General features: G+C 40.5%; 1 protein-coding gene across 2 annotated transcripts in view; it reads left to right on the forward strand.

Annotated features, from left to right (window-relative positions):
* AKAP6 (A-kinase anchoring protein 6) overlaps positions 1–15,180 on the forward strand; it is a 203,735-nt gene that overhangs the window by 52,050 nt on the left and 136,505 nt on the right. For both annotated transcript variants that reach the window (XM_088529284.1, XM_088529285.1), the window contains exon 4: positions 7,462–7,584. In XM_088529284.1, coding sequence (XP_088385410.1) covers positions 7,462–7,584 — 123 coding nt within the window. The remainder of the gene's footprint in view (positions 1–7,461; positions 7,585–15,180) is intronic.

The raw sequence follows: 15,180 nt of genomic DNA on the forward strand, positions 1-15,180 counted from the left end.
TTACCTACAAAGTGAATAGGTGAAGTCTTTTTCTGTACAAATAAAGATATGCTAAGACACTTATTTTTTGATTCTCACACCACTTTTGAGATATAGCACTGGCCTCCCATACATCCTCAATGCACAAGAACGAATGCAGGATGCTGAGGGCCCTGTCTGGCTCGGTGACTGTTAACACGGTGCCTCATTTAAGGGGTTGTCGCGTGGCGGCAAGAAGGGATCAGCCATTTTGTATGTCTGGCACTATTGCCATCAGAGCAGATGGCCTCTCTGGAGGTTTACACCAGTCCATATTGCTGTTAAGTTTATCCCAGATGATTCTTTAAATGATAGATGAGTTGGAGACTCTTCCCTTCCCCTCCCTTCCCTCCACTAGTCCTCTCTACATTTGAGTATGTGCAAAACCACCACGATGCTGGCCTTTTCCATGCTGCTGCCTTCAATTGGTCTATGTTCCTGTCTTGGTCTCAATGCCACATAGATCTCTCCTCTCTCTACATAGTGTCCTTCCAGCCTACAGACTTTGCACCTCAGGTTCTAGGTGCCCACAGATCCTTCAAAAGGGGAGATGGGGAAAGTGTTACCAACAGGTCTGGAAGCTTTCCTGTTATTCTAGAATACACCTCTTGGAAACAGAGTTTAGGAAGAGTTTGACTAACCTTCTCTTGTGTCCATCTGTGTTTTTGCTCTGCTTCTATGAATGTCTCTCTTATAAGTCCCTAATATGCCTTAATTGTGGAAATTTAAAATAGTAGTAGAGGCCTTGCATTGGCTCTATTAAATAAAAAGTAGACCTTTACTTGAGCAAAGGTAAGGCAGAACATGGGGTAGAGAAGGGATTGTTTTTGGCATCATGGAAAGTTTTATGGAATCTGCAGAGATATATTTAGGAATGCTTTAATATTCAGATTGGCATAACCTACTCTTTGACTTTATTTTTGCTACTAGATAACAATTCCCTGGGGCTATGAAATTTCTTTTTGCAGAATGAGATCGCCTGTTACTTTCTGATTACTCATCAAATGTAGTTGCTTTTAACAGATTGAAAAGTGACATTTTGCATGTGTGTTTTCTTGTGTGTGTGTGTGCATATTCTGCTTGTTAAGCTTTTCCTATATTCATGTTGTGGCACTCTTACCAAAAAGGAACTGAGAACTTCTTAAAACTCATTTCTACACTTCTTGCCCTATAAAATGAAAATCAACTTGAAAATCTTAGCAAAACCTGCAGGTTTCATAACGGATCGCAGGACCTGCTAAAAATTGAGGTTGGGAGTGTACCCTAGCATTAACTTTCAGGTCAAAGTCAGAACTGAGTTAATTAGTGTTTTCCTAGGCCTGTAGCAACTGTGCCTCATCAGCCTCCTGTTCAAGTTTGGAAGTACTCTCCACTCCAGCGTGAAATCCCCTGAATAAGTGACATATGGCCAAATAAGTCTGGTTGTGCTTGATGTAGTTCTGTTTTTATATATTAATCCTCCCTGTTTCCCAGCACCAGAACTAGCAGAAGCCAGGAGCCTGTGAATGCTCCTGTGTGCTATATTCTATTATGTAATTAAATAAATTCTGACAAATTAGACAAGATCTCCATTAGGGAAAATAAATTCAAAAGCCCTTTCTAAGTCTGCATGTTAGAGTTGGGCACCAAAATGTAGAATAGTCTCTTCTTAAAATGTTTTTAAAATTTAACAGTTGGACTTTTTAAGTGCTCGATGTGGCTACATGTATTAGAGGACCGATCTCTGTCTTTACACAGATGTCCACCAATAAAAATCCCTAATCCTTGTATTTTCCATGTTTAGAATACAGACTATGCTTTGTAAGTGCTTGCAGTAATACATGTATGGAAAAGTGGCTACAGATGTGAGGGAAGGTGAACTAGTAAAGCAAAATTCAAGCCCTAGTGTCTGTCACATTTTAAGCTGCATATCCTCATAGCTGAGCATTATCAGGTGATGCTGCTCTACTGGTTTGTTTTATTGGCAAGCTGTTTGAATGAACATATCCTGAACTGCGTGTTGAGTATTAACATCCTGCTGATGTTGTGTTTGGGCAGTGCAAGGTCGTTGCCTGCCGCATAATCCTGACAGTGTTGCACAAAGAATATTTTCCATTGGGGCATCTTGGTTCCTGGAGGATCCCTCACATCTGTGCAGCTAATGGTTTTACTCTTGCCTCTGGGTCTGGCTCCAATTAAATTGACCATGGCGGTTAGTACAGCCTCATCCTCTTGAGTACCTGGATTTCTTTGACTTACCTTTGCCTATGAAGAAAGTGCACTTTTATCCTTTTGAAAATAAAGTCCATGGGCAGGAATGAGTTCCTCCTGAGACTAATATGCAAGTCCTTTTGTGGTTAGACAAAGGGTTTTCTTAATGTATTCTGTGATAGAAGTGCCCTTAGAGCCAGCTCATCCATGTACGCAGACCCTCTGTGAGCTCAGTCTTTTTGTAAATTGGGAACAAACTTTACAACACACTCTGCTTGCAACAAAATTGGACATTCATTTTTAAGCACACAACCTCATAACCAATTCTTTTAAGAACAGAACTCCCTTTGTGTCATAAAAGGTAAGGTGGAGAGGAAAAAGATCTAGGGTAGTGATTTAACAAGCACTGTGTTTTGGTGCTGCCGTACTGAGGCTTGCAGAATACAGTGCACTTTCTGCAGTCACTTTTAACTACCATAACAGATGATTTTAATATCTTTGGGTTTAATAGTTTGGTGCTTCAGTTTGATTTTAATCTTAGTTCAAGTTATTAGAAGTGTTTTTGCTTTTAAAAGAAAAATGACCAAAAGTTCAAGTATGACATAGGGTGACAGCCAGCAGCCACGTAAAATTAAAATGTTAGCTTAGTAAGCTGAGCGGTAGTAACACTACACAGCTTAAAATTACAAGCCAAGAGGTGCTGAAATAATGTTCTACCTGTGCCATGTGCATTCAGTAGTTTTGGAGAAATTTTATCCACAGTGAAATCCTGAAAGCAAAATTTGGCTTAGGAAGAAAGCATACATAAAATTTTGCATGATGGTGTTAACTAGATGCAGTTACATCCTCTATGCTTCATGACATAATTTTCACAATGTTAATACTGGTTTTCTTAACTGCGTTCACACAGATATGCATTTGAAGGAATGTGACCTCTGAAATACATTTAAAATATCTAAGATCATGCTGGTTTTTTTGTATACCCAAAGATAAAGTTGCATTTTTTGATGTTGTAAAAATTCCATGTTTACACATTCTTTTGGGTCCAGAAACTTGCTATCTCTTAGGCTTGAGCTCAAAGTTACAGATCAGATTCCAAGGTCTTAGTCTGTTCTCATTCTAAATATGGTTTATAAAGGTGGATTTGTGAAGCAGTAGCTGCAGCTGAGATGGAAACTTGCTCCTTTCCCATTCCAGTAATTAATGAAAGGTGAACTTCAAAGCCTAAATGAGATCATTTGAAGTGCTAAAATTATTGAACACCAGAACTGTTTATGCTCCTATATGATCCTAAAAAGAGATTGGCATGTAAAAAAAAAATAAATAAAATAACCATTGAAATATAGCTAAGAAATCTTAAAAGTCATAGTGCAAGAAGCAATGTTAGCTTAGCTGAGAGGGACTCGTGCACAATTTCAGGTGATTCTCTTGCCAGACACATATTTTTTAAATACTGAGACCATTATCAGAAGTACTGAAGTTGATGATCTGCTTGTTATTTTGCTGATATGAGAGGCAGCCTCAAAGTTTCTCCTGGGCTTTCTGCTTTGTTCTGTTTTGGTACTAGCAGCAGCTGTGCCAATTGCTCTGGCGGGATCTGTAGTCAGACGCGGTGGTACCAGAACTCCTTGACTGACTCGCGCAACGGCAGCTACCTCAGCCGCGGCCCGTGTGCCACAAGCCAGGGAGCAGCGAGGTGGTGGTTTCCAACCCTAAGGGAGGGTGGGGTGGCCTTTGGTCAGAGCTGGGGTGATGGTCGGGGATGGTGGGAGCTGGAGGGCAGTAAGGACTGTGTGTCGTGCTGAGGAGAGCCACCGAGGAGAGCATCCGTCCTGCGTAGGAAGCAACGTGCAAACGGGGTCCAGCAAAGCAGGAGAAAGGAAGGGGAGTCAGGGAGCAAACGCTCAGGAGGCCAAAGGCTGCTCATTTCTGTGAACGTTCTGTTTTTCTGATTTTCTAGTTATTTAATTTTTTTAAAATTGAATTTTTCACGCAGCACAGCTGCTTCCCTGCTCAGTTACCCATGTGCCCGACGCAGCCCGTTAGCCAAACCGGAGGCTTTTGCCTCGCTCCTGCTTGGTGCAAGGAGCTCGCAGCCCTCAGCAGCAGCCGGGGCCGGGGCCCTTGGCGGGGCCCCGCGTTCAGCCTCCCCAGCACCCGCTGCGCGTGCGAAAGCTCCGTCCTGCAGCCCCCAGAACCGGCAGCGTTGGTCACGAACGAGGAAGTCGCAGGATGCTTAGTTTAATCTTGTCCAATTTATTTTTTAATTCTTTGGTTACTTAATTAATACTTTAATTTTATAGAACAATTGAATTAAGTGTATCTTAATTCTTGAAGAGTGCCAGCACCAAGGCACACTGAGTTATAACTGGCTTTTCCCAGTGTTTACAATTGTCTGTCTTTTTCATTCTTATCCATCCAGAGTAAATAGAATTAAACAGCAAATATAACTTTATACAAGCCAAATTTCACATTAAGCCAGTTTTGCTTTATTTCTGTTCAGAGATGCGTGATGCGAACTTTATTCCTCTCTAGAAAAATCTGTATAGTTGTAGTAAAACAGAATGAAAAGCTCAACAGGTGAACATTTAAACATCTTATTGTGTGGGGAATGCGGAGAGCTTTATCATTATTTGCAAACTTTCTGCAGGAGTTGCTACAATTCATCCACTATGCAGCATTTGTTTGTGTTAAACAGTAGAATAGCAATGGTCCAACAAAGGCCTGGGGCTATTTAATAGCATCTAGTTTGCTAGCGCTGTATGATACTCCTGCATTTGCAAAACTGAACCAGCTGGTCAACAGACAGCCTGGAGTGCCCTGGTGCTCCACTTTTTCCTGCTCTTCCCTCATTTTCTCTCTAGGGACAGAGAATTGCACAGTAATTTGTAGCTACAATGCGACTGACTATGAGCTTTCAACTTCCAGCAAGTTGTGATGGAATATGTAATACTTTAATTTTCCATTATCCAGATATGGGTTGGATAGATTTTTACTCTATTTTTATTATAAGAATGATAGCCTCTGCATCAGAGTGCAAGTCAGCATCGCTGTGTCATAGTTTGTTTTATACCTGTTGATACTCCTTCCTACCTTAAGAATAACTAAGGAAAAAAAATGGAGGATTGAATTTATTTTTCTAACGGAAGAGGCAGAAGAGTAAGAAGTTTATAGCTTATAGGTATAGTAGGAAGTTTATAGGGATGAAGTTTTGTGTTCAGTTATATAAAATGAAGAAAAACTGAAAAAAACGTCATCCTGTGAATTTTTGTTTCATGGAGGCAGTCCTGGATTTGGATTCTGGATTGCATGTTAAGTCCCCTTCGTTATTTGGACACAGTTGATGCTGCAGTATTTTCTTTTCCCTTTTTCTTCGTGCTCCTCCTGCCCGCAGCGCTGCCTCCCGCAGAGCCTCGCCGTGCAGCTGCGTGCGGAGCTTCCGCGGGTCCCCTCGGGCCGCGGCTTGCGGCGGGGGCGGCAGGGGGCGCCGTGGGGGCGCCCGGGCGCGGCGGGGGCGGCGCTGCCCCGCGCCGCGCGGCCCCGCCGGGTTTCACCGCCGGCGTTTGGGGCATCGGGGGTTATTGCGGTTTGTGCCGCGTCGCCAAGATAATTCCCCGTGGCAGGGACGTAGTCGGGGTTTGCTCTCCCCGCGCGTCCTCTCCCCGGGGGGCTCACCACAGACGGGCTTGTTTTCGGGGCCGATTTTAATGCGCCATGGGAAACTCGTACTTAGAAATTTTTACTCTTTTTTTTTTTTTTTCTTGGCTTGTCAGAGTTTTGCGTAATATTATATTTACTTCATTTCAGGCCCCCACACTGCCCCCGAGGTGATGCAGGTGTCACCTACCTGCTGCAGGCACTGTCTCTGTGCGGGATGTTCCGCTCGGATCCCGCTCGTTTCAGAGCAGGGAAGAGATGCTTAGGATTTCTAAAATCCCGCTGCCGGGAGTTTCCAAAGCTATACACGAAGGAACAAACACCGCAGCCCGCCAGCGTGTTGCAAGAGGGCGGAAACGGTGGTTGCTGATAGTTGCTTTTGTGCCTGTGCGTCCTGTGGGTTTTCCGAGCGCCGCTTGGAGGGCGCGCAGGCACCCGCTACCGTCGGCGGCTGTTCTGCGTGTCTGTCTCCGTAAAATACGCGGCGCATAAACAAGCGAGCGCCTGCCTTCGTTTTGCCTGTGCTTACCATATCACCTTGTCTCTCAAGGACGGCACGTTGCTAAAGCGCAGGCAGAGATTTATTGGAGGGGCTGGAAGGACTTCACTCCTGCTGCCTGTCCCCATCAGCTCTCATCTCCCACTCCTCTGCCACACGGGCCTCTCGCAGGCTCGGCTGCTCTTGTAGCTTCTTCTACTCTGAATCAAAGTTAAAATCATGCTAGGGCTGTGGGATCATAGTAACAATATAGTCCTTGTTAGAGCTATGTTAGCCCAGTCTTTGGATGTTTGTGTTAGACAGTCACTCCTCTTCAAAGCTCATTTTCAGGCTGGTTACTTTATTCCATTAACCTTCCTTTTTTGTAGTGGATAGCAGACTTGGGTAAAATTATCTGTACTCAATATGTACCTCTGGTATCATCCAGTCATGTAAATTCAGGGACATAACATAATTGCTACGACCCTAGCTGTAAAGGGTGCCCCGAGAGGACAGGAGCACCATTCGTATAGCTGGAATGCAGTCCGAGATCCTTCTGCTTACCGCGGCACCTTCCAGCTCGCCTGCGGTTTGACTGCTTCCTTCCAAGTCTCCTCTTGTGAACCAGAAGAGGAATCACAAGCCCTGAGTCCTGACAAGTAGTTTCTTTCCTCCGTCTGCCATAATGTAACTTGTTACTACCGCTTGTTCAGCCAAGGGTGGCTGTGCTACCTGCTCTCTCCAGGACAGGATCTTGAGCTCAATTTTCCTTGTAAACCAAATGCAGCTTTTCATATATGTCTCTTCTAAAACTTTGCTGTTTTTTTCCACTGTACTGCATTCACGTGTATTTATCATATGGCCCTGCCCCAAAATGTCCCCTTATATAACACTGTGTTTATCCAGAAGCACAATTCTGCTCATTAGTTAGAAGGCCACTTGCTAAATGCTGCTGTTCTCTGCATGCTTGCAGAAGGCAAAATTCTACTGTACAAAACCCTCCTGACTTTGGAAAACAAACAAACAAACAAAAAACAAATAAAGCATACATTTTTCAGATTGCCGTTTCACTAACAAATATGCTTTTCTTGTTCTTTCTTTTTTTCTTATCTCGTAAGGGGTTTGTAAGCAAGCTGGATGAATTCATTCACTGGTTAAATGAAGCCATGGAAACAACAGAGAATTGGACTCCTCCTAAAGCAGAGACAGACAGCCTTAAACTGTACCTGGAGACACACTTGGTAGGACAAGATTATATTATGATTACTATCAGTAATTGAAGTGTTCTGCTGTGCTTTTTATTTGATTATCATTTTTTAATTACTAGTGTGCATCTGTATTTTAATACAAGATTTGTAGCATTGCAGTTTATTTTAATGAAAGCACAAATTGTCTGCTGTATGAATATATGTAGCTATAGCTTTTTTTAAAGAAAAATTAAAAAGCAAAAATACATTGCAATTGAGAAATTATCTTCAAAAGTGAAAAAAATGATAAAGGAGAAAGAATGAAGGTAATTCTGTGGTTTATTCTAGGATTTTTACTGCAATTGTTGTAATATTTTAAAAGCTTTTATTAGCAATGATTTCTTTTTTTTCTCTGCTACAGCATTAGCCATAACACAGAGGCATTTAAATAAAATATTTGAAATAATTATTCGTATGAAATTACTTCGCTTGATACGCATTTCTGTCATGTAATTAATACAACTCTCACTAACCTTGTTCTTGTGCAAAAAACCAAAACATTGGGTGGAAGTAGAAAACACTTGGATGAATAACCTTCTGAATATATTACAGCCTAGAATGATATATGGAGAAACATTTGATAAACCTCAGGAGGCTTTAACTGCATTCTTCCAAGAGCAATCTCTGGTTATAAGGAGGTGAAACATAAGGCATGACTTAAAGCAAATATTCAGTCCTCAAAACCAAAATGTTATGCTGTAGGTAAGGAATAGAGATCAATGTATCCTGTGAAGTGGGTAGATATCTTAATAGGTAAGCTAGAAAGGGGCGGAGGGAATTAAAAAAAAGAAAAAGAAAAAGAAATTCCTCCTCCCTCTTGCCCAGATCTTTGGTTCTCGCCAGTGTAAGCTGGAAGACAACCTGGGGATGAGCAGTGCTGTGAGCCCTGAGCGAGACACAGCAGGTGGATAAGGCAAAGGCTCAGCTGAAACCACATCAGCCCCCAAAGCTCAGTCTCATTTCCAAGCTCTGGTTTGCAGATGGTGAGAAATTATTTGACATTCCCAGGAAATCTAAAGATGCATTGCAGGAAAAAATATTTCATTCTAATCCCTACTGTAATACTGAAGTGACCATTCTTAAATTAATCATTTAAGTATGTATTAACCACACACAAAATTGAAACCTAAGTGTCTTCAAAATTTCGCCTATACAGCAGACTCCTTTGTGTCTTTTGTTCTTAAAGATTTTTGCTGTAGTAGGGCCTGGAGACAGCAACGAGATTAAGTCCCCATTGTAGTATTTTGTAAAATATAACGTGAAGGTTTTCAAGGGCATTGGTCATTAAATTTGTTCTCCTCTTGCTTGACAACATGAAAAGTTTGGAGAGATTAGTTTTTATGAGTAGCTATCTATTTTTTTCAGTCATGATTGAATAAAAATTAAACGTATACCTATAGCCATCCCAGGAATAGCAACAACCAGGCTGGTGAGTCCCACTCACATCATATTTTCCCTGTCTACTACAGGGAAAGGCATTAACTTTTGCAGGTAAATTCCTTCCAACTTTGCCTCCTGGTTCTATAGGAGTTGGGGCTAATCCCACCCATCAGAGTGCAATGTGAAGTGGTATAGCCCAGGACAGTTAGTTCAGTGCTAGAGGTAGTCTGAATAAATGAGCATGTGGGCACCTGTACAACTTCCCTTTCCCTCTGAAAGTACTTGGGCTCCCAGCCCTACTCTGCATATCCGCTGACAAATATTTTCATTTTTGATGAGAAAATCCTTTTGTTTTTCTGAGAGTGTACATGGGATGTTGCATGTTTCAGGATGACTGTTTTGTGAAGTCAGGTGGGTATTTTTTGCTGTTTTCCTTTGGTGAAGAATTGAAATGTCTAAAGCACACTGTAGTTTCAATTTGATGATAGCATGATTATTTCTATAGGATCAGTAAACAATCATTGCACAACCTGGAAAAAAAGAACCACAGTTGTGACACTTACTGCACCATTTCTTCATGGTTTTCAGAAAACACATGCTATCTTGTTCCTCTTGATACAGCAGAATTGACTTATTAAAATACAGAGCTTTTCTATAATGGGAAGATAGAGTTATTTGTATTAATTAGATTGTCAACTTTTCACTGGTATTTGTCTGACAGAAATTCTAATCTGTGTTTAAACAGAAATATGTGAACTTCAGTTCACATTAAGCTCAATGTAAAAATTTCCCGTGATTGAGCATTCCAAGTCAGCGCTGATCAAGGACTTGGGGTGCTTTATGAAGGTACTTGCCCTGCTTGTTTTCTTCTTTTGCAAGTCAGACTTCACATGCTGTCAGACTATCTTGAGATCTGTTGAAGTAAATGGTTGCTTTAAGTTCCAGATTTATGATTTCATAGTACAGATACCAGTTGCAAACTAACCTGCAGAATAAAGGAGGAAAATGAGTTGCTTCTCCTCCATAAGCTGCATCTGCTTTAGCTAACTTCATAACTATGATTCTTCACTGGTATACATTCCCTGCTCATAGAAGGAGTGTAAACTCAGTATAGATTAGTATTTTTATTTTTATTAGTAGAGACAAGGCCTTAGCCTTTGGCACAAATTATTTTTCACCACCTGTGATATTGTTTTGTTGGAAATATGCTTGTTGCAATAACAAAATTAGTGCCATAAAGAGAGAGTATTTTGTATTCATGAATTAAATCTCTGCTGTCACAGTCTAAGAGGAGAAAATAAGCAAGCAGGAAAGACAAAAATATACTTAGTCCATTTCTTGCTATTGGCCAAGAAAAGTCTTGTGGAAGAGATAGTGACAGGGTTATGAACATCCTCCAAATTTTCAAATATGTAAAATTCTTGATTATCATTACATGAGCCAAACATAAATGCAAAATAAAAAAATGGAATTTCAAAATCTGCCCTTTTAAGAATAGATACTCAGCCTCATTTTTACAGAATGCAGATGATATAAAACATTTTACAGTGAGGGTAGTCAAGCATGGGAGCAGGTCCAGAGAGATTGTATTATTTCTGTCTTTTCATATTATTTCTGGCTTTTCATAATCCAACTGGACGATGTCCTGAGCAGCCTGTTTCTGGCTGGCAGTGCACTGAGCTGAGCTGTTGGACTAGGTGGTCTCTGTCAGTCTCCCCAAGCCTCAACTGTTCTGCGTTTCTGACCTTGGTGAGAAACGGTGTTGTACGGGCACCCACATGGACAGCAAATGTTTTTAAAAAACAAACCTTAATTTATTAGCATCTTTGCATGGGGTAACAATGCTTGCATGGGAAATGCAAGATTGGCTCAAGCTGGCTAGGGAGGGGAGTCTCCATTTCAGCCTTTCTTGCAATGATGTCTTCAGGTAAATAAAGCAGAACTCGTGATTGATATCTGGGTGGATTCCTATATCTGGACCAGCAAGATGTGCGCTCAGGATGTTAATCGATGCTTTTAAGCATCCAAGTAGTGTCTATCAGTTGGTCTAGGCACAACAAGAGTGTCCTGTGACAGTCTGCAAGGCTGTCTTGAAGCCCCACCTGGGGAGCTTCTGTAACAGGCAGTGAAGTACTTCGTTGTGAAGGTGGCTACATGTGTGGGCCCCCACTCTTACCAGTTTGGTGAGTCAGCCCCTTACCTCATCTGTGTAGGGACTTAGTGTCAGTATGCAGTGGGTGTGCACACACACAGCCCTGACAACCAAGTATGCCACAATTACAATTAGTGGTAGTTATTATAGGACAAGCTTGCATTTTTAATCTTATATCACAGCTACAACATAAATTCCAGAGATTTTACTACATTGAATAACCATACAATCTGATAGAGAACATGAAATTTTCTACAAGTAGGTATTTAATCTACAGACAGGATAAGAATAGGAGAGAATAGACAGTCTTTAGCTTGGAGGGCAGTCTTCATTGCAAATTTTAAAGCTTGGCCCTTCTCTTTGTACAGAACTGAAATCTGCGTGCTTCATTTTAGATACATCAAAGCTTGAAGATTCCAACAATTAAAACATGTTCCCAGAGAACATATTTTATCCACAGATAGTGGGTAAAGTTATTCTTTCAGTTTTGCTGGTCTTCATCCTGTGTATCATCAATGAAACTTATTTGGGAGCTGTGGGTTTCATGTTTTGATGGTCTGTATGGAAAAGCTCATATGGGGCTGCCAACTCTGTAACTTCTGGTGGCCCTGCAGCAGCCAAGCTGAGAGATGTTGAACAAAATACTGGTGTTTTTCAAAAAAGCCTACTTTGCTAGAAGGCCTTCAATCAGCCTTGCCAGTGAACAAGGTTAGGCAGGTGATGACGATGCACAGTTCGGCTCAGATTGCTTCCTCGTGAAAGGATACCTTCACTGATCTCATCAAGAGGAAACTTCAGAAGAAGTTTCCACCCTTGAGAAAACTTTAGATAAAGGGCATTTTAAGCAGTTATGTTCATTGAGGACTGAAACTTAATTCCATAATCTTACCTTTTCTTTTTCTTGTTAAAACACTACTTTGTTTGCTTGTCGTGCTTCCTAATTATTCAACTTAATTTGTGGTGCTTGTTAGGTCCTTTAGCTAAAGCCATTCATGTATTTAGTGTCATACTTAGAGCTAGATAGCTAGATAGAGACTTTTTAATGAAAACATAGAATGAAAAATATTCTCTTTCAAACTTGTAACCATTTCTGAAATCCTTTTTGTATTATTAGTAGCCATTGGTGAATAGGATTTTCAGTGAAGTTAAAAATGAATTAAAAGAAGATCTCCTTAGAAACCCAGAATCAGTAGTTAGGCATTTTTGCTGTAACAATCATATTAATATAACAGGCTTTTAAGTTCTTGAAAAGTTCTCTAAGATTTAAGTTCTGAAATACTGAATACAGGGAACATGAGAAGGATTTTCCTTTTTTGAGTTATGATGTTCAGCATTTTTTTTCTTCCATGGAGAACAGAAGAATGGCCAGGTTCCAATGATGATGATCTTCCTTCCAAAAGAATGGGAAGTTATGGTCTGCTTGAAAACAGTAGATTGTTCACGCCTAGTTCTATGGCCTGTTTAAAATTGTTTTATTGTTCTATTTTATTTGTTTTTGTTGTTTTTTTCTTCTTGAGCCAAAATTTATTTTCAGTTTAATTGAAACCAGAGGAGCAAGTTGTGTCCTTGATACAAGTTGCTAAGACTGCATGGAGTCGTTGCAGGACCAAGTGTTGTTTGGGTTTGCTAAATGATCATTTTCATGAATCGGAATTCCTTGGTTTCCTTTTCTAATACATTTTATGATCCCTGAATGTATTCTTTACCCCAATTTAATTCAAAGCACCTCAAAGTGCTTTTTAGTCGAGAATTGTTTTGTTATATAAGCCTCTTAAATTGCTAAATTTATTTTACATGCTGCATTATTAAAAATATCACAAATTATCACTTATATTTCAAAACGAATTTTATAACTTGATCCGGTCTTTCAGCCTGTACAGCTTTTCTTCTGCACAGGAGCTTTAATGTGCTGTCTTTTCTTTATAAAACCCAATCGTACTTCAAATGCAGTAATTTTGAGAGCATAACTCTATAAAGAGAATTGGAGTGAAGGCTTTCCTGTGTTTAGTAAAAATATTTCTGGCCACTTCATGGATCAGCACTTTCTAAGTGAACAGGAAACACTTTCATACAGAAAATAGGTTGTGTTTTCACCTTTAAGGGATATTCTATTGGCATAGTAATTATGGTCCTGTGATTTCTCATGATAGCTGGTCATCAGTTTGTAACAAGTCTGTCATGTCTGAAAAAAAATCATTCCCATCTCCCATGTGGGTTTAGAGAAGACTTAAATACCCATTCTGTTTGAAAATAAGCTTAAATACACATGCCTTGGGCTAATCTGTGGGCTGTTTTGTGGTAGTGGTCATAACAGTGACTTATCTAAATCTGAAAGTGTTAAAGCCTCTGAAACAGGTATGTTATTTACTATGCTTTTGCAGTATGTCTATTTCCAATGTTCCTGGCAGCCAAGTTATTTTTTCCCCTCAAAATATACGAAGTATCTGCAGTGTGCTGCTGCTCAGGAGCCCAAGCACCACAAGTGGACTCATCTTTTCTCTCCAGGGACTTTGCTTTTAATCTGCTCGGCCTATTGTTAGTTTGACTTTCTGAATTTATGTCATTATCTTGAAAGATCATTTTTTGTATGCATGGGTTCCTGAATGTATGTCATTTTTGTATAGGAAGCAGTCAACAGAATTTACTAATCAAAAATGTAGACTACATGTGGCAGACATCAAGTAACACAAGCAAAAAACAGGACTTAATAGGAAGTAAGAAATCAACATTAAACAAAGGAAGGCAAATGTATGTTTTCAGCTGTGACTATTCTTTAGCTTACAAAACCTGTAAACCTGTTTTTTTCTGTTTCTTGAGTAAAAGTGGCAGAGAACACCAGAAGGGAATATTGCTGTCATTTAACCCATTAGGCTCTACCTGTATTACAGGCTGGAGCCTCAGTGTGTACAGTTGCTGACAGTGGGAAAAGTAGAGGTTGTTAAACTGCTAGGACTGTCTTTTGAACTTGAAATTCTTGTAATGCTTTTTTGATGACTAAATAAGAGAAAAATATATGCTGAGAAAATCAAGGTATATATCCTATTAAACAATGCTGTTGTGTTGAGCAATACAGAAATGCTGTCCTTGAAAGAGTGTAAAAGATCTTAAAGTGTTTCCCATAAGCTCATGCAGAGAGGAGGAAATGACCTGTCTTCTCTGTTTAAGGGAGAGAGAGAGGAGAGAATCATGCTTGTCCTCCCACCACTATTGAGATGGGAGATGGGTTAGGATGGAGATCTGTTACTGATATGTGTACCCTTCATAAAGGATGCTACCAGCTATTGCTACAAAATCCCTCTGAGGGTTATTTTTTGTAAGGTCTCTAGAATCAGCGATACTTTTTCAATAATTTTTCCACAGATAGAAAAGCTTGAATACTGCTAAGAGAAGAATATCACTTTTTTTTTCTAAACTTGCTTTCCAGATTTGTGCATTTTCAATGGTGGTTCAAGCCTCCCTTGGCCTCCTTTTCGTTTTGTTGCTATCACCCCAAATTTACATAGCCATGCATAGGAAGGAGATAAGATCCCATAATAAAATCTAACACTGTTGGGCTTTATATAATATGTTAGTTGCAGTAATTTGTGCATGCAGAACACCCAAAGTGCCCAATATAACAGGAGTGATTTTATTTCTTTAAAACTAAAATGTTGGTCCTGGTTTGTTTATGTCTAAATTACATATCTGTGGATGAGAGGATGTGCCCCATAGGAGAGTGTTCCAGCTTTTTTCATTCCAAGAGCTTGGATGCTCTGAGTGAAGGAAGCAAGGACAAATCTTGGAAGATGGCCTGAGTGTTAGCAGCTCTGCGTGTCACCTTAGAAAAGCAGCTACCATAGCTGACAGAGGCAAAAGCGTTTCAGATTATCTGAGTAAATGAAATGAAGAGACAAACATTTCCATAGAACAGGTTAAAACTCCTTCGGGGAGCACTTACCTAGTTGATGTGGTAGATGGAGCCGGGCAAGGCTGCGTAGCTTGAGCTGGCAGTGTGACAGTGTGGTCCTGCGCTGCCTCTCACTCTCACCGCCCCAAACTGGGCAACTCTCCCAACCGTG

This window comes from Tinamus guttatus, unplaced genomic scaffold (assembly GCF_059628265.1).
Source record: "Tinamus guttatus ecotype Peru unplaced genomic scaffold, ASM5962826v1 Tinamus_guttatus_pri_ptg000327l, whole genome shotgun sequence".
Lineage (NCBI taxonomy): Eukaryota > Metazoa > Chordata > Aves > Tinamiformes > Tinamidae > Tinamus > Tinamus guttatus.